Below are 20,767 nucleotides of genomic sequence, written 5' to 3'. Positions count from 1 at the left end.
ATATAAAATTCCAAACATTTTGGTACCTTTGACATACCTTAAAATTCTTTTTGCTGCCTGCCAATGTGCCTCCTTTGGCCTCTCCATAAATCTGGAAATCAAACTAACAGCATACATTAAATCAGGCCTAGTTGCTGTTAAATACATAAGGCTGCCCACAATACTCTTGTACAAACTAGGATCAAAATCCTTGCTGCTGTCCTCTCTGCTGAGCTTTAATCCCATCACTGTGGGAGTGATTGCTGCCTTGCATTCTTCCATCTTAAATCTGCCCAAAACTTGATTTACATATCTTGCTTGAGATATAAATATTCCTTTTTCATTTTGATCTACTTCTATGCCTAAGAAGTATCTCAACAAACCCATGTCAGTCATTTCAAATTCATCCTTCATGACTGATTTAAAATTCTCAATAAGATACATATCATTTCCAGTGAAAATAACATCATCTACATACAAGACAACAATTAAAATTTTACCATCTTTTTCCTTGATGTAGACTGTGGGTTCTCCTTCACATTTGTCAAATTCATTATCCAATAGATAAGAATCTATCCTGCTGTACCATGCTCTTGGCGCTTGCTTCAGCCCATAAAGAGCTTTCTTCAATCTGCACACTTTGTGCTCTTCACCTTTCTTCTCATATCCGAGAGGCTGTTCAACATAAACCTCTTCCTTTAACACTCCATTTAGGAATGCTGATTTCACATCCATTTGGTAGACTTTCCATTTGCTTTGTGCTACTATGGACAGCACTGCTCTCACGGTTTCCATCCTTGCAACCGGTGCGAAAGTCTCCTCATAATCTCTCCCATACTGCTGCTTGTACCCTTTGACAACCAGCCTTGCCTTGTGCCTTTCAATCTTGCCTTCAGCATTGCTCTTGGTCTTGTAGACCCATTTCACACCAATAACTTCTTTGCCTTTTGGTAACTCAACCAAATCCCATGTTTTGTTTCTCTCTATGGCATTCATCTCCTCATCCATAGCTTCTATCCATTTCCTATCTTTAATTGCATCCTCAAAATGAATAGGATCATCAACATGACAATACAAGGCAAATAAGGAATTCATTCCTTCATCATAAATGTCACTTAGATTTCTAAATTTCTTACCTCTTTCACTTGGGGTGCAAGTGCTTGAAGATGCACTTGAATTTCCTCCTTGTGGTGTGCTTGGAGAAGCACTCTCATTTATCCTCAATGGTGTCCCTCGCTGTCATTGTGTTGGCGCTGCTGTTTGGGGATGCATTTCAGCCACCTCCTCTTCATCTTCATCATGAGACAAACAGTTCTTGACATTCACTGTTTTCTCTATGCTTCCATCCCAAGCTTCCTCTTCAATGAATTGAACATCACTGCTGACAAAGAACTTCTTGGTAGATGGAATGTACAGCCTGTAGGCTTTGGATTCATCACTGTATCCAATGAAGATGCATTTCTCCCCTTTGCTGTCCAACTTCCTCCTTAGCTGATCCGGAATGTGTGCATAGGCCACACACCCAAAAACTCTCATGTGGGTGACTCCTTGCTTTCTCCCACTCCATGCCTCTTCTGGCACTTTGTTCAAGACTGCTTTTGTAGGACACCTGTTCAATATATAAACTGCACAATGTACAACTTCAGCCCAATACTCATTTGGCAAATGCTTTGCCTTCAGCATGCTCCTTGCCATCTCCATGATGGTTCTGTTTTTCCTTTCAGCAACTCCATTTTGCTGTGGGGTGTACCGAGTTGTGAACTGTTTATGTATTCCATTTTCTCTACAAAACTTTAGGAATTCATTTGAGATATACTCACCTCCTCTATCAGTTCTCAATACTTTTATGTGCAGCCCGCTTTGGTTCTCCACAAGTGCTTTGAAATTTTGGAATTTCTCAAAGACTTCACTTTTGTTCTTGAGGAAATATATCCAAGTCTTTCTTGTAAAATCATCAATGAATGTCAAGAAATATAGGCTGCCAGCTAATGATGGAGCTTGCATTGGTCCACACAAATCTGAGTGGATAATCTCTAAGGGTGCCTTTGCCCTTATGCTTTTCCCTGATGGAAAACTTTCTCTATGTTGTTTTCCCAATATGCAACCTTCACATAGGCTGTCCGGTTTCTCTATCAATGGTAATCCCTTTACCATTCCTTTTCTGCTCAATAAGTTTAGACCCCCAAAATTTAGATGCCCGAATCTCAAGTGCCATAACCAGTTCTCATCCTTTGGCACGCTTTGGAAGGCCTCTTGGGTGACTGCTGCAATTTCACCTTTGTTTTTCATGTCTGCCCTGATCCGGAGAGGGAACATCCTGTTCCTTGTCATCTTCACTTCAGCAATGCATCTTTTGCTGGGTGGTATATCAATGATGGTACACACATCATTTACAAAGTAAACATTGTAACCCTTTTGGACTAGTTGTCCAACACTCAAGAGGTTACATCTCATTCCGGGGACATAGTAGACATCTGCTATGGTTTTCCTTTCTCCTTGTTTTGTAAATATTTTTATTTCCCCTTTTCCCATAACAGACACTTTACTATCAGTTCCTAGTGTGACCTCTGATTTCAAATTCTGATTTAAGGCTGAAAAGAGGGCTATATTCCCTGTCATATGGTTGCTGCAACCTGAGTCTAAAAACCATATGTCCTCACTATGTGTTTCAGCCATGTTACAAGCTAACAGGACATTTTCTTGACTGCTGTTTTCTCTTGTAACATTTGCATTTTGTCTGTTGTTCATATCATGTTGTTTCTTTCTACAATCACTAGCATAATGTCCATACTTTTTGCAATAATAGCATTGAACATTAGATTTATCATACCTTTGTCCTTGAGCCTGATACTGATCTCTTTGTTGACTGCTGCCTTGACCTTGGTTCTGATTTGGATTGCTGCCTCTTCCTTGTGCATTTGATGGGCTGTTCCTTCCACCTCTGTTCTGGCTTCTGCCTCTTCCTCTCTTGTTTCCTCTGCCTTGACCTCTTCCTCTTCCAAAGGACATCTGGGTCTTGAAGGCTTGCTCAAGGGATGAGTTTTCATTCCTTCTCAACCTCTGCTCATGAGTTATCAGTGATGCATGTAGCTCATCAACTGAATAGTTTGAGAGATCCTTTGTCTCTTCAATGGTGGTGACTATGGCATCGAACCTTGAGGGTAAGACCCTCAATATTTTCTCCACAATCCTTCTATCTTCAATGGTTTCTCCATGAGTTCTCATTTGTGTGATTACACCAATCACATGAGTGAAGAATGAGTCAATGTTATCTGACTCCTTCATGTTCAAGTTCTCAAAATCCTTTCTCAGCAATTGTAGTTTTGCTGTCTTCACTCTCTCCATGCCTTGATAGGCTGTCTTAAGGGTTTCCCATGCTTCATTGGATGTCTTAGCTACTGCTAACCTTGGAAATATACTCTGGTCTACTGCTAGATACAACAACACACGGGCTTTTGAATCCTTCTTCCTATTGCTCTTCAGCAGATCCTTCTCTCCCTGAGTTAATGCATTGAACTCAGTTTCATCTGCTGGTTCTTCAAAAACATCTTCAACTATTTCCCATAAGTCTTGGGAAGCAAGCAAGGCTTTCATAGTTATTGACCAGTAGTCATAGTTCTTCCCATTAAACTGTGGGAGCTGGGTATTAAACATACCCATACCAGTGCTTGTGCTGGCCATTCCTTGAATGTTTAAAAACAACTGACTGATTCTTCAGCAACACAAAAAAAACTTTTGAAATACCTGAATCCTTTGATGTCTGAGTCTTCTGTCTGCCTGAGAAGTTTTGCTGCAGCTACAAACCTTCTCCCTTCAGCTTCTTTAATTTCTTTAAAGAGCCTGGTCCAGCTCTGATACCACTGTTGGGTATTTTTACATGGAGAAAATACCAAAAACCAAGAATTCAAACACACAGAGGCAATGCTCTGTTTCTACCTTTCCAGGATCTTTTGTGCACAGGAAGACTTTAAAAATTCACTGAGAAACAGAGGATTTCACCACCATAAAAGATTTCTATTCATTAAAACAAAAAAAACATTCACTCTGTCTCCATATGAGAATTTACACTGCTGGAAAAATTCCCATTAACATTTACTGCTGTAAAACCTCCATTCACATTTACTGGTGTAAAACAATTTTACATACTGCTGTAAAAGCAAAACTTACACAGGCTTACAAAATTCGCTCCACCATTTTCTTTATGCACTGCTGTGCAAAAACCACACATGGTTTTTCTTACACCTGTGTTTTACAAAATGCCCCTCAAAACATTACCACTCTGTTCTTCCTATATTTTCTCGCACTGCTGTGCGTTCAATACATACCACACATTGTTTTTCTTTTCGGCCTCACGAGCTCTCTCTATTACAAAAAAGTCAACTACAAAAATATAAAAAAATTACCAAGTACCAATACCCCATACAAAATTTACTTAATGAGCATATGCGCCCATACCTCCGATTAAAAAAAACTTACGTGCAATATATGAAAACTTCAATATACTACCTACCACTATGACATTTCATTAATTAAACGTATGGTCAACAAAACTTAGATTTACTCCACGCAATGAATTTAATTTGATTTGATGCTGGTCGCATGCAGGTTCAATCAATCAACGACGGAGAACACGGGAGCTGATCCTACGGTGGAGAAGGATATCGGAAGGCCAACATATGCTGAACATTAACACCCGAGAAAATGACGTTGGCTTACGTCAGGGGTGAACCACGCGTCAGCTCTAAAATTTCTCGGGTTCGATCATCGGAAAATCCCTTTTGCCGGAATGTGACCCGAGAGCTCTCCGGCGGGTCTGTTTACCGTTTTCTGGCAGCTGCGTTGAAATTACGATTTCAACATATGGGTGAATACACAAAGTAGCTTCACATTGTGTTTTATTATATAGTTGTGGTTGATTATTGTTGAAACTAAGCAACCCTTGTATTATAATGGGGACAACACCTTGTTATAGTGGTGGCAACTCCTATATTTCCTTGTTACAGTTGCATCAACTCCCTTGTAATGGTGGAAACTAGTATGTAGAATGTTTCTAAAAGGGAGTATTTTTTTATATTGAAATCTATGTCTTTACATGTTGCAAAATTTATCTATGATTTTAACTTGAGACTACATGAGTAAAACTAGCAAAATTGTGTCTGCAACAATAATAGCTACAAGGGAGTGCTCAAACTCCATATACATTTCCCAACAAGTTATGTGTCTGTAACACCCCTCCCTTGTGTGTAAACATATTGTAACCTAAGCTGAGAAAAGCTAGGTGTGATATGTAATATTAAAAATCAAATATATTATTGAATAAATTAATAAATGAATCACTTGAAAAAGTGAGACACCAAGAGATGAGATTCTTGCCAAATCCCATTGAGGAATGGGATAGGGATAAATATTTCATGATAAGCTTCTAGATGTGATTCTAGATAAGCTTGGATGGATTGGAGATAGATATCCATCAAGGAAAAAATATAAAAGTTTTGCGGGAGATAAAGGCAAGTCTTTAGGAGGAAAAGCCTCGTGGGAGATAAAGGCGAGCTTTTTTCAGAAAAAGGCCTAGGCAAATGGAAAAATCCATAAAAGCGGGACGCCGCTAATGGAAACTATATCATGAAAGAGGGTATTAAATACCCATTGCATAGATCAATCAGGGGCAGTTGATTCATGGAAATAACCTTGGCTCGGGGGGAATCAGAGGTGATTCATGGTTGGGTGGAGGTGCTCCACTCTCCAAGTGATGTTCTCCTTCTATTCTAATTGGATATTCTTGCATGGATGTTTTGTATGTTGATTTCTTACTCTCTCTCTTTTATAGTTAAGTTTGTCTATGAAAGGATTTGCTTAAGTTTCTTTGCCATGAGAATGACTGAATGAATTATATAAGAGTAGATTTACTGGTGTTCTCCTCCATTCTAGTCAGATTCACTTGCATGGTATATGTTTTATGTTAATCCTTACTTATTATGATATTAAATCATACAATTCAGATATATGTATGGTTAAATTACCTCTCTTATGGGAATGATGGATTTCTTATGCCTTTGACTCTTGTGTGATCGCATATGCATTTCAAGGTAGTTATGATCATCATTACATTTAATAAAGGAAGATAGTATGCTCTAGTGTTATGTGATGCATTGACAAATATTCATGCATGTGGAACAATTATGGAGGAATGCCTCTAATATTATTATTGATGATTCAAAATTTTCTATGCCATGCATAATGAAGTTGGTTTAGCTGCTCTTGCATGCTAGGATTTAACCCTTTTTCCAAGTTGTGGCTTAAGCCTAAGGGCTGATCTAAAGAATATTGTAGTATGGTGCTTATGAGGTAGGTTCATTACCTTGATGTTGTCCACACTGTGTATAGTTTCCAGGATAATCACCGTATATGTAATAGTTAGTTAACTACACTTGTGATGGTCACTAAAACTTAACTGTAAATGAAGAAAACATTAAATTGATGGAGGCTAGGGGCTAATTTCCTGGGTAGGCTGAGGAGTTACTTTACAAATGGTATCGGAGCTTCAAGTTCAAACCTTACGACCTATGGGCCAATCTGCCTCTACGAATATGACAAAGTATGAGAACTAAATAAGAAAAAAATAACCCAAAAAGTGAAGTTTGAAATGTAGAATATGATTTTTGGTCATCCCACAAAGTAGGATTCCTAAATGAGGAATTCAAATATTAACATGGTTATTATCAATATATATAACATGTTAGTATTTTAAAGCATTTAAAACTAATGAGAGTTTTTATGCATACTGTTCATATAAAGACATTAAATGTGCATGTTAAGATGTGAACGGAGTCTTCACTAAGGTCCCATGTCTCAGTACTTGTCCATTATGTGACTCATGACCTAGAAGAAAAATCAATATAAGACTTAAGAATTAAAGGTCTAACTTAACTGCTATCTTTTCAAGCCTCGGCTATAAGTAGTGTGTCTTGACTGATAAAAAACTCATAAAACGAGTCATTTGAGCCATGCCTCCGAGGATGACGATGGATTTATTACCAAATCGTATGATCGGATGACTGTATAATTTTCTCACACATCTTGTTGAGATGGACCACTGGAAGAACTCAGGTTCTACTACATCGCATAGTATGAGATTTCACTTTGCACGTGGCCAAGGTTGAAATTTGACTATGAATCAACATTTATTTTTCCATTTGGCTCATTACCAGTATAAATTAAAGATGTTTTAAGGTTTTGTGTATTATTTAACCCTAAGAAATATCCACCATTTTACACGAAAAATTTCATATCATGTGACGATGTTGTATGCCATTGACTTTTGAAACATAAAACAATTTTAATCCCATGCCATTGCAATCAACCATTGCTAATTCACTGTATATGACCGACAAAATTCGGTCATAACATTATACTGAAAGAGAGCTATTCTTTATTAAAAAGAGTCAAAATTCTCTTTCAATTATGGTTGATAGATAGAATTGTAATCATTATTAAATAAGAAATGGGCATGCCTAAATAACTACAGGTTTCCAGCCACTGTTGTGGTCAATCCAAAACCGGAGGGAAACAAGCAATCATAGTTCTTGTCCCCAACATTCATGGGAAGTTGACCAACACTTTTGAACCATGTTCTTTGAAGTTTCCCTGGAAGCCATAATCTACGAAAATCACATATGGTGATTGTATATAATAGAGGTCTTTGTCAGCGATGTTGATGCCAATAGGGATACATGCAGACAATTTAGATGAGGAATTGGGTCAACCTATTCGACTCTCAGAAGAAGAGGACAAATGTTATACATTTGAATTTACAATTCAGTTTAAAAATGGTTCAGTATGCAATGTTGGATGGATGGGAAACTCCTCAACCCCTCGACGGAAGAAGAGGAGAGGTTACTTGAGAGTTAAATGTTAAAATCAGCAAAAAGACGTGTGATTGTCAAGGTATTTCTTGCTTGATGAGTTGGTCATACTGTTTTCGTTCCTCATGCATTGCTAGAAGAAAGTATGTGTGTGACTCGGAATATGGCACTTCTTTTCTGATGGCTTGGCACTGGAGGCACGGGTGTGATGCTTGTTCCTCACGCGTTGTCATATTTATTTGAAATGCGTTACTATTTTTCTTTCGATGGGACGCGGTTATGTTAACCACAAAAATGGCATTAGAGGCTAAAAGCAAAAAAGGTCACTTTCTGGATGGAATCACTGAAAATTCGTCTCTTTGTTTCTCGATCATTCATATGCTTATGCTTTCCAATGATGATATTAATCCACTGACCCCATGTGCAAGAAAATTAGAGGGCGAGACCACCAAATGGGGTTCATTCCATTATCCATCTAGATTCGGATATGTTCGACCTGATCCGCTGCTTTGTATACACCTGTTAAAACTCGACCTCATCCAATGATATCAAGAGGTTTTATTCCAAAAGCCGACTCCCTACTTACGGATATAGTAATGTTGTCCATTAAAATGCTGATAAAAAACGGCGGTATTGGATGAGATTGTTGTTCCTTCTTTTTAAATGTTGCCTTACGAATGTTTATCACAAGTTTTAAGGGGTAAAGCATTTGACTGAGATTATAAGGTTTTCCAAATAACACACACACCTGTTTGGGTGATTCTCGACCCATGCTTTGTGGGAAAAGAAACCGTGTGTACCAAGGTAAAAGAGAAAGGAAGGTACGATCCCTGTTTTTCCTTTTAGATGCCGGAGAAAAGGCCGCAACACTGTGGTTTCCTTTGTACGTCTCTGTTGTATCATAGATTTAGAGGTATGTGAGTTAGCCAAGAAAGCCAACAATATAGATTCTATGGAAAGGTTGAAGAAAAGCTGAAAAACTCAGTTGTGCTTGCTATTTACAATGAGATGAAGATGTTGGGATAATGATTATCCACCCCCTCAATTGGATTAAGTTAACCATCTTATCCATGCAAAAGATATAGACGAGCTGGAAGAGTGGGAATGGATAGAGTTATCGACGCTCAACCTTATCCATGCAATGAACTTAGAAAAAAATCCCGGAGATAATATTTATCCAAATTTTTAACTATGTGCTCTATTCCTCGATGTGCAAGCAAGACTCGTAGTACAAATGGATGTGAAATGCGAGTTAGAAATGTTTTTCTTTTGAGCTCTCAGCCTTGCACAGAATGTTAAACACAACAAAGGCCATCACGCTCAAGCCGCTCCCAATCTTCACAGTTCCAAATTTAATATATAGGATCATCACCACTCCTTCGGTGAGCAGGCTCCAATGGTTTGTTTCGAACCATGTTGGATCAACCAAACTTTTAGTATCCTGCATATATTTGGCGAAGCAACTGACTCCAAACCGTCAAAGACTAAGAAGAAGCCCCATAAATCATTTGTTCCTCTGCCTGTAACTGTGACTGTGGATAACAAATTTTGAGATGAAAACATGATCCTCGTTATCACGGCAGAGAATAGAACGATTGTGCTTCAGATTATCACCAAGGGTATTAGAAACATGTAGGTTCAAATCTTGAAGGCAAATGTAAATTTTGGACAAAGGGTCTGTTGTTGAGGAAATTTTTTTGTTCGTAGACTCCACTCTTTGCTAAACCGGCTAGATCATACCAATTCTCGTGAGTGAATTTATTTCTCAGTCATTGGTTTGTTGCATGGACTCAATCATGGAGTAATTATTGAATTAATTTTGGAGATAATGACATTGATATGGTGTTGAGATCCTTTACGTAGTTGTTTTTGATCCAGTCCAAGAAGTTGAAACCACATTGATTGTTGTAGTGGTTGATTCGATCTGGCATAACATGTTATTTTTATGGTCGATCTGTAACTGATCTAGTTCATGGAATAGTGTTGGATATGCCATACTCTCATTTGGTCTACACCCTCTGCCTTCAAATATTCCATCATTTTCAGCATTGCATTGCCCGTTGTTGAGGATTTGAGTGTTTTGTCTAGGCTATTTTGATTTATTTTCTACATTTGCGCATTCAATTTGACGATGTCCACTAATTTTCACAGAGTTTGCTTCTGAAATGGCCAATTCAACATTAATAATGACTGTTTATAATTCTTGGAGTTGAAGAGCAAGAGAACTCATTGATATATAATATTAAAAAAAAAATTTGATGAGAGCTTCAACAAATTACTGTGGACAAGATTGACACTCCTTGAAAAACTTATGATGGCTAGAAAGTTGTCGGTGTAATGGAGTGATTAGAGAGATGTTTTGTAGAGGTAGTACACACAACATGGTTTAGAAAATTTCATTTGACAGACCAGTGTGCATAATGTCCAAAGTGCAGAACGATGGAGAGAGGATGAGTGTGTTTAAGTGTGCATGACTTACAAATCTAGTTAGTCGATAATAGATTTGGATCAAGTAATTAGTGGTACGTTAATATTTTTGCAAATGACATAGTATGTTGGTGTGTGATGATTATGGTATGGGATGTGTGATGATGGTGTGATCATCATCCACTCTAGAATGTCCCATAGCATAAGAGTTGTAAATGCAGTGCAGATAACAGGGTATAATGGTTGATAATTCTCATCATGCCAAAGGTTGTGCACAAATTGTAGTTGTGTGTTGAAATAAGACTCCTTTAACATAGTTTATTCGCTACTGTGTTTTTGTAATAACATTTTAATGTAGAGGTTGTTATGGAGTGAGGGCTTATCACTGTTATGTACTAACCATATGCCCTGGTCTTGGATTCGTTAGTCAACTTTATGGTTTCTTATATAGGAGTCATTGTATAACAACCATGAATATGGTGGCCACCCTAATGCTTATTTAGGGGGAGTATGTTCTGCAGAAGGGAAGAGCATGATTGACAAAATGATTATGTTGGTAAAGTATAGTGTTGAGTTGTTGAGGGAAGAATATTGTTGTGTTCAAAAAAATTGTCTTTATGAGAAGTTGTTGTGATAGACTGTATGTTTTTGTTGCATAGATGTTGGGCATGGTTTTTTTGTGCAAGGATTGATGGTTTGTGACTTATAGAATCAATGTTGTTTAACTTGATTAGGACTTGTGGTAATAACCTTCAGAGACTTGTACTCCATGAGATGGGTGTTGTACTACCATGTGGCAGTAGTAGTGGAATGTGAGTTAACATGCTAATAAGTATTTTTATGGAGGTTCCTCATAAATGAGGAATTTAAAATCTTTATCTATTATTTATAGGTTGTCAAAAATAAATTAAGTTTTGAATAGTGATTTTTACAAATATGCATAGCATGTAGAGATTTGACCTTTTCATCCATGTATGGGATTTGAGTTGCTTGAACTATATTTGAGGTTATATTTTTTAGCATACATGCATGGGCTGTTATGTGCCAATGATAAATAGGAAAAGTATGCATGAACAACTTATGATCATGTTTAAGAGTCAGGTTGGATAAGGAAACTGAAGGATATTAATCCTTACTGTCATGTGAAAAATATTATAACTAAGTTGTTATTGCAGGCTATGCACCATAATGAATAAGTGGATTTAAATTGATGATGTTAAATTTTGTTTAAGTATGGTTAAATATACACATATGGCATGAAGAATTGATGCTATGCAATGATGCATATGGCTATTAGAATGTGATCAATATTAGATAAATAATATTTTTTCTTTGAGAATGACGATGATATAAAGTCATGAAGGTATTGTTTAACCTAATACTACCATCATATAGAAAAATCTGCAATTTGTTGTGATTTTATATTGATGGTAAGATGATGCTCTGGGAAGGAGCATATCTGGTATATGGGTACCAAAAAGTACTTAAATGTGTTACCTAAAGCAGTGCTAAAGTGGGAAAATAACATGGTTAGTAATATTAAAAGTTTACAAAATTTAAACTATGGATAAACATTCTTATGTGGATACAAGGACATGATTGGAAGGAAAGGCTTATAACATGATAATTTAATAATTGACAATCATGAACAAAACATAGTCATCATATTAATACAATATTAATCATGTTAAACAAGTAATGCAAATAGGAGCAGAATATGCTTGTGTGACTTACAGGAAAGACTCATTGAGGAATACAATGAGATGCATGAATGTGCCTTAATATGTGAAGGAATCACAAATTTCCACATCTAAACTATAATAAAATTAAAGAAGTTATCCTATAATCTGGTGTGTAAATGGTTTTGGATAAGAAATCCAAGATTAAACTACGATGACTTAACAATCATTAAATGAAAATATGAGCAAGGCATTACACCAATGATAACATACAAGTTGTTGGATAGTTGTAGACTCCCTCGAAAACTATAATGAAATAGGATCAAAATTAATTAGTTCACTAAGCAATCAGTGGTTGATAGATGACACGATCAACCTACTAAAATTAACATTGTATGGTTGCATATAAGATCAAAGCTTAAATAAAATATCAACTCATGAATGGAATACAGAGATAAGACATTTTATCATATCCACATCTGGAATCAAATTATGAGTATATGTTGTCTAAGAAAGAACATAACTAAAGGAAATTAATAACTAACCAAATTTGTTCTGATGGGCATGAGACTCCAAATATGTATGACAAACTCAGTATCATAGTCGGCTTTAGGATGTATTTCATTATTGTTAAAACCTGGTACAGATGACATATTTAATCCCAAAACTAAAAGTTATGGGTACGATTGAGTTATATTATGCCTAATGATTGTTATGATATTATTATAGTGAGCATGGTGAATATTATAGAAATGGAACAAGTCCATAAAATTCCTTAGCAAGAAACTAAACATAGTTGTTCTACTTACCAGATATAGATAAAGGAATGATTGACATATTGCTAACCTCATTAAAAACATGCGAATAAGTGTATGTCACGTAGGCGATGCTATGGACATTGGTAGATGTGCAGGGGTATAGGTTGTACTATGTACAAACAGTACATATGGTACCAGTATGGATATATGCATGGCAGGATTTAAACATGATATGTATAACTATGTGTGTAATATGCCTTGTGTGAAGGTATGTCTGAAGACACTGGGTGGGTGTCTGTAAGGGCAACCAATCTGGAAGCTGCATAACAAACGAAATTAATGAGTGGATCAAGAATAAGTAACAATGGTTATTTGCAGTATGGAATAAATATCATTATGATGAGTATATGTGATTATGATGATATTTGAGCTAACATGTTATAATGTGTTATGCATATGCTAGCTGTCTTGTTGTATGCAAAGAAACTGTAGGAAGCAAGTGTTTGGCAAGAATACAAAGGCTTGGAAGAATGCAAGGGGAGAACATGCATTATTCAAATAAAATCAATAATGGGCAATATAATCCATAACTGTTTTAGTATTGAGTGAAAATTTATATTGATCATGGTAAACTTAGTTGCGTTTCTGCATCTAAAATTTCTTACAAATTGTTGAAAGCAATGTTTCAGGTAGATATGGAAGGAGATGTGCTGGGAGCACTCCTTGTAACTGATATACATCAGAAGATTTGCATAAGATGACAAGGCCATGGGAACTATGGATTTAGAAGCCAACTCCTTGTGAACGGGGACATGATGTAGGGACACACCGAGGATGGTGTAAAATTTAAGGGAGGGAGTATGTAACACCCTTGCCTTGTGTGTAAATCTATTGTAACCTAATTTGAGAAAAGCTAGGTGTGATGTGTAAAATATATATATATATATATATATATAGATATATATATATATATTATTAAATAAATTAATAAATGAATCACTTGGAAAAGTGAGACACCAAGAGATGAGATTCTTTCCAAATCCCATTGAGGAATGGGATAGGGATAAATCTTTCATGATAAGCTTCTAGATGTGATTCTAGATAATCTTGGATGGATTGGAGATAGATATCCATCAAGGGAGAAACATAAAAGCTTTGCGGGAGATAAAGGCAAGCTTTTATGAGGAAAAGCCTCGTGGGAGATAAAGACAAGCTTTTTCGGAAAAAGACCTAGGCAAATGGAAAAATCCATAAAAGCAGGATGCCGCTAATGGAAACTATATCATGAAAGAGGGTATTAAATACCCATTACATAGATCAATTGGGGGCAGTTGATCTATGGCAAGAACCTCGGCTTGGGGGAATTAGAGGTGATTCATGGTTGGGTGGAGGTGCTCCACTCTCCAAGTGATGTTCTTCTTCTATCCTAGTTGGATACTCTTGCATGGATGCTTTGTATGTTGATTTCTTGCTCTCTCTCTTTTATAGTTCACTTTTTCTATGAAAGGATTTTCTTAAGTTTCTTTGCCATGAGCATGACTCAATGAATTATATAAGAGTAGATTTACTAGTGTTCTCATCCATTATGGTTAGATTCACTTGCATGGTATATGTTTTATGATCCTTATTATGATATTAAACCATACAGTTCAGATATATGGATGGTTAAATTACCTCTCGTATGGGAATGATGGATTTCTTATGCCTGTGACTCTTGTGTGATCGCATATGCATGTCAAGGTAGTTATGATCATCATTACATTTAATAAAGGAAGATAATATGCTCTAGTGTTATGTGATGCATTGGAAAATATTCATGCATGTGGAACAATTATGGAGGAATGCCTCTAATAGTATCATTGATGATTCAAAATTTTCTATACCATGCATAATGAAGTTGGTTGAGTTGCTCTTGCATGCTAGGATTTAACCCTTTCTCCAAGTTGTGGCTTAAGCCTAAGGGCTGATCTAAAGAATACTGTAATATGGTGACGATGAGGTAGGTTCATTACCTTGATGTTGTCCACACTATGTGTATAGTTGCCAGGATTTAGTTAACTACACTTGTGATGGTCACTAAATGAAGAAAACATTAAATTGATGGAGTATATGGGCTAATTTCCCGGGTATGCTCACGAGGTATGTTACAATGTCAATGCATAGTAATAAACAATTCTAATAGATATATAAGTCAAGCACACACAAAATATATGGAAAAAAAATTGTAGTGGATATCAATCATATAAAAAGGTCACTAAGTAAAAGATGATAGAATGTTTAAGAGAAATATGTGTTCAAGCTACAAAATCCCCATCCCCAGTTTAAATAAATCACCATTTCACCCTTAATATTAGAAAAGAGCATCACTGCATAATGCACTTGTTGATTATCACAAGACAACATTTTGTAAGTTGTGTAAGTTGTCAAGTTTATGGAAGAAATGGATTTGATGGAATATATATTAACATGTTTTAGAACTCAGAATTGTTGAATTCGATTAAAAAAATTGACTTTAAAAAAATTTAAACTCTAAGCTTACATTAAGTTAAAAAAAAACTAGTTAGAAAAAATATATGAAATGTTTTATAGATTGGAAACATTTTTAGAAATTTAAACCAGAAATTAATGTGAAAAACCATAAAACTCAATAAATTTCATAGATAATTTTTAGAGTTTTTAAAGATTAGTAAATTTCATAGGAGCATTTTTTTACATTTTGTAGCTCAAGATAAACCATAATTTAATTAAACACAAATTTCTACGATTGATACAAAACCAGAAACAATCATCATGATTCAATCATCAAATGTTTGCGGTTTCAACTCAGATGTTGTTCGAATGATACGATGCTGTGATTTGCTATGATTTCCTTTGAGACTGCCCAACCGAAACTCAATCACAGTGTCCTCACTTTATGAATCATTTAACAATAGTGGCCCCCATTATTTCAAAAAAATTGCCCTCCGCTGCTCACTTTGAAATTTTGGATGAGGATGTGACATTAAATGCTTCCGCTGGAATGGAAGGGTGGTAGTGCATGAGATAGGAAACGAAAGCCAAACGGAGTAACTAGGTGAATAACTCAGATGGAGCGCAGAGTACTTTAGACAGAAAGATGTTGGAAGACGGTCACCGGCAAAGAGGAGGAAGAAAAAACAAAAGGTGAAACCTCTACTAATTAGACTACTCCTATTGGATAACTCACAACCTCAACATGTGTGATATACAAATTTCAAGATCCCTTTCCTATAATCGACAAGAAACGCTATCTAGTCAAAATTTTGTGATGTTGAACCCCAAATTTTGGGTAAAAACCAAATTTGTGATGTGGAAGTTTTACCTTAACACCAAATTTCCTATCCACCCAACCAAAGTCCAAATTTCGATCGAACTGGCTAATCTGCAAATTTCAGCCCAAGTCCTCCCAACCAACGATGTCGCACAGCCTCGTGGCGCGGTCTCTCCCTAGGTGGGGGGTGTGATATCTTTCTGCGATATCACACAACGTCCCACCTGTCGCACATCGTAACTTTGCTTGTAGTAGCGATTTCTCTCCACATGGCCCTGTCCGATCTCTCTCTATGATATTACATGTACTGGTGGCCGTCACAACCGAATCCTTAAATTTCCTTCAGAATTGGCCCATGGAAAACCAACCCACCCAAAACCCTAGCAACACACCTTGCCTAGCCGTGCAAGATGAGGCTTCACACCAGGTTAGGCCATGCTCGTCTCAACTGTTCCATCTCCACTCTTCTCTGGTTCGCATTGCAGAACTCGTTCCAACATGCGGTTAGCATGCTCCTGCAAACCAATCTCAGCGCACCGTCCACTCCATCTACAAACCAATCTTCCTCACACGGCCCACTCCAACTAAAAACCCGTGCAAAAACTTTGCACTCACTTGAGCACGTTTTGGAACCCACGCCTATCAGAGGCGTATCTCACGAACGCTATCCAAATTGCTTCATTGTGCGGTCTGTTCACTTCTGCACGTACCTGCTTGCCATGTGAGGTTTAAGATGGTTCCGCACCATCTACTTTTTAGATATTGTTATGTACCTGAGTAGTAAGCACCTTACTATTCTGGATGCAATCAATTATGAATAAAGTTTAATTTTTTTATTTGTTATCAACTGACAAAAATAATTATTTTTTAAATTTTATCAATAACTTATTAATATACATAGATTTTTGTTATTTTTTATTATAAATTAAACTAAATACATATTTCTTTTACATTTCATGTTATAATTAGAATATAATTAGAAGTAAATTTTGATTATCATGATCATGAATTTAACTCTTTTTTTCTATTTTTAGTCTTAATTCAAAAATATAAATTTCAATTTACTTTAAAGTAAACTTGCATTTTACTTAGAAATGAATTTGTAAAAAATAATTAATATAAATAATTTTATTTTTATTTTTAACATAATATTATTTCACCTTGTTTCCATTTTTTTTTTTTTTTTTTTTTTGAATTTGGACAGTTCTGAATAACAAGTAATCACAGGGAAAAAATGGGTTCGTCACAGACATCGCAGCTGGTTATGGACAACATTCTTTCACAGTCTCTGAACAAACAAGTTAAGCCGGAGAAATCATGGCGGGTTAAAGCTGGAAAAAAGGGCAAGAAAAAAGACAAGTACCGTGCTCAGAATGCTGAGGTACAGGCCGCCATGTCAGTGGGAGGAGTGGCCGCGGCCGTGGCCGCTGTAGCGGCTGCAACGGCGCGTTGTCAAGACAATGGGGGACAGTCGAAGACGAGCATGGCCGTGGCATCGGCTGCAGCCCTCGTTGCAGCGCAGTGCGTTGAGAAGGCAGTGTCCATGGGAGCTGATCGCCGGCAACTGGCTTCTCTTCTTACTTCTGCTGTTAATGTCAAGACCCCTGGAGATATCGTCACTTTGACAGCCGGAGCAGCCACAGGGTTCAGTCAGCAAGTTGCTGCGGATCTGCGGTTCAGCGCGAGGAAAGATGGGAATCTGGTGACGTCCGAGATGTGCCGAGGCATCTTGAACACGCTCACATGGAGACTCGATGTTAAATGGGGGAAAATGGAGTTTGCAGACAAAGTGTTTGAGAAAAGTCCTGAACGAAACGCTATTGATTGGAATGCATTGCTTTCTGGTTCTGTGAAGAATGGGAGAGTGGACGATGTACTGGAGTTGTTTTGGGCAAAGACTGAAAGAAATGTGGTCTCATGGACTACCATGAATACAGGACATGCGCAGAAGGACTGTATGGACAAGGCACTTCTGGCCGGAAGCAAGCAGCGAATCTGCTCCTCATTCTCGCCAGACTTGCTTGCAGAGATTCCTCTTTTGATTCAGCCAGATCTGTTGGAAGAATCTCAGGAATTTCAAATCCAAGTCAAACTACTGGGAAAGACAAGGATGCATTGGGTTCGAGCAACAGATCTAGTCCAGGATCTACTGCAAAAACTGGAATGCCAGCTGGGGATCCCCTCCTCCCTCATCAGATTGTTATATAAGGGTAAGCAACTGTTGAATCCCCTACCTCTCTCTTTTTACAGCATTCATAAGGACGCCTCCATCGAGGCTTCTTTTCGTTTAAGAGGTGGTTCTTTTGGGCAGACCTCCTCTGCCCCTTTTTTCTCTTACAAAGATGCAGCTAGCAAAGACGCTGCCCAACCTCAGTCTTCTTCGAAAACAGCCCATCCAAACGGGGCTCCAAAGCCTTTTTTGGTAGATAAATCAGAGGAAATTCCCTCCCTCAATTTCACTCATCCTGAGATTGAAAATCGTTTACAGATTTTCGAAGAATCGGCACTCATCTACAGATTTAATGGGCTTTGGCCTCGCACAGCAGATCTTTACCAATGGATCCACTCCACTTGGACCAAAAAAAGCAAGATTTACTTATGTTCAAAAGGATTCTTCATTGTGGTTTTTGACTCAAATGAAGATTACCAGAAGGCCTTAATGGAAGGCCCTTGGTTCTGGGGTGCGGCTGGGCTCTTTCTCACCCCCTGGTTTCCAGATTTTGACCCTCTTACAGCAGTCATCACCAAGCTTCCCATTTGGGTCAGGCTCCCGAATCTTCCAGCTCATCTATGGCATGCATCTGTTTTCATAGCCATTGCAGAATCTTTGGGACGGTACCTGGCTGTAGACAGCTCAAGAAAGGAAAATGGTCTTTACACCTACGGCAGACTTTGTGCAGAAATAGACATCAGTAAAGGACTACCGGATCAGATTAATCTCAAGATTGGAGATTTCCATTGGACTCAAACCTTAGATTACGAGAACACAGCCTTCAGATGCCGCCATTGCCATCAAACGGGGCACCTCCAAAATACATGTTCTCAGTTCCTCCAAAAAAAGAAGAATCTAAATCGCAAACCCAAATCCAAGCGCTGGAATCCTTGTGAGCCTCCCCGCTCAATGTACGATCTAGATTTCTCTAGCTCGGGGGAGGAGGAAATTGAAGATGTTTTGCAGATTGATGAGGCTACAGTAGCAGATGTGAAGAATGATGTGATTCCGATGGACACTCCCTCGGGTGCTCCAGCAGCATCCTCTGACCCACAGCTTTCTCAGAAACGTACTCATTTGTCTTCTTCCTCAGATTCTGACAAGGAGATTCTGCCGCCAATGCAGAATAGTCTTCAGATTGTCATGGCTCAGCCAAACTCCTTTGGGTGGGTCAAAGTAAACAAGAAAAAAGGCAAAAAATGTCGTGTGGCTGGAAATGACTCCTCGGGGTAGTTCTCTGAGCCGAGTTCTTTCTTTTTGTTCTCCTTTGTCTACTTAGTCCTTTCATGGAATGTCTCTTAGCGCGAGGTGGTTAGCCTTTCACCGATGACTCCCTTGCTTTTCTGCTTCGCTTGCTTGCAAGCTTGATTGTACTATACTTTTCTTTTCTTAATAGAATTAGTCTTTATTCAGAAAAAAAAAAATATTATTTCACCTTCCCAAGTAAGAACCAAATTAAAATTAAAATATAAAATACGTCACTTCTAAAATATAAAGATATAATTAATAAAAATTTAGTAGTAAAAGTATAATTCATAAAATTAAAACTAAAACACATTAATCCCAAATCCATTAATAAAGTTTGGTCAAATCATTATTACCACAGCCATTAATGAAATTAAATTAAAAATATTAACTATTAATTCCAATGATGAATTCAAAACCCAGTAACTCAAGTTTTTCGTACTTGCATGTTTAATGTATAATGTGAACACCATTCCTTTTATAGGATTTCAGCAACGCAGATGTTGCAGACGACCAATATCATCGTTACAGTGTATGACTATGTATGACTACCTGCAACTTGATGCAAATAAACCTCAGTTAGAAGATATGTAGCGTGCATAATCATGTGGACAATAATTTGTGGGGATGGATGCCAGCAGATTTTCCATCTCTTAGTCCCGCATCTTCCCTAGTAAGATTATTAATATTTCTCAATTTTCTCCTTTCAGGTCTGTTGTTGATCATCATCATTTTTTTTTTTTTTTTTGGTTATATGTGTTACATTGATTCTTTGAGAGATGATGCATATATAGACAGAAGTGGAGAGATTAAGCAAGCAGGAGTCGATCATTACAATAAGTTCATAGACGTTCTCTTGGAAAGTGGTATGCAATCCAATAGAAGGTTCTCATAAACTTGTTAACACATGTTTTAAGAACCCTAAACAATTTGTTAACACATGTTGTAAGAACCCTAAACAATTTGTTTGAACTTGGGAGAATTTCCTTCGTCGAATCCCTAGGAAACCCTTCGATCTTTACAAAAGAAATGATGTTATTTTAAAGCCTTTGCAGAAACACTTCGATCTACAACGAAACAATGATGTTATGTGAGAGCTTTTGCAACTTGGAAACTTTGTAAATCCGGATTCTTGGAGCTCGATCTGAAATTTCTTTCATTTTACATGTTATTAGCGTGAATTCTAAGGAAGCAGAAGAGCCTGGTTAGCTTTCAAAGTTGCTCAAGCCTGCTGTAACTCGTCAAAAACTCTTAATTTATGATCTTTTTAGACTTTTCTGGTGCGCTTTCGGCTAGGGAAAGTCACCACGAAACGT

General features: G+C 37.4%; 1 protein-coding gene across 1 annotated transcript; it reads left to right on the top strand.

Annotated features, from left to right (window-relative positions):
* The first annotated feature begins 17,228 nt into the window (after positions 1–17,228).
* Positions 17,229–19,439, top strand: LOC149228912 (uncharacterized). Its single transcript, XM_089380903.1, has 2 exons — positions 17,229–18,497; positions 19,041–19,439. Exons 1-2 carry the CDS (start codon positions 17,229–17,231, stop codon positions 19,437–19,439), a joined length of 1,668 nt encoding a protein of 555 aa, XP_089237029.1.
* The last annotated feature ends 1,328 nt before the right edge of the window (positions 19,440–20,767 follow it).

This window comes from Pinus tabuliformis, chromosome J (assembly GCF_031772625.1).
Source record: "Pinus tabuliformis cultivar Carrire ecotype Pingquan chromosome J, CPIR1, whole genome shotgun sequence".
In the NCBI taxonomy this organism is placed as follows: Eukaryota; Viridiplantae; Streptophyta; class Pinopsida; order Pinales; family Pinaceae; genus Pinus; species Pinus tabuliformis.
This window is presented reverse-complemented; position numbering and strand designations above follow the sequence as displayed.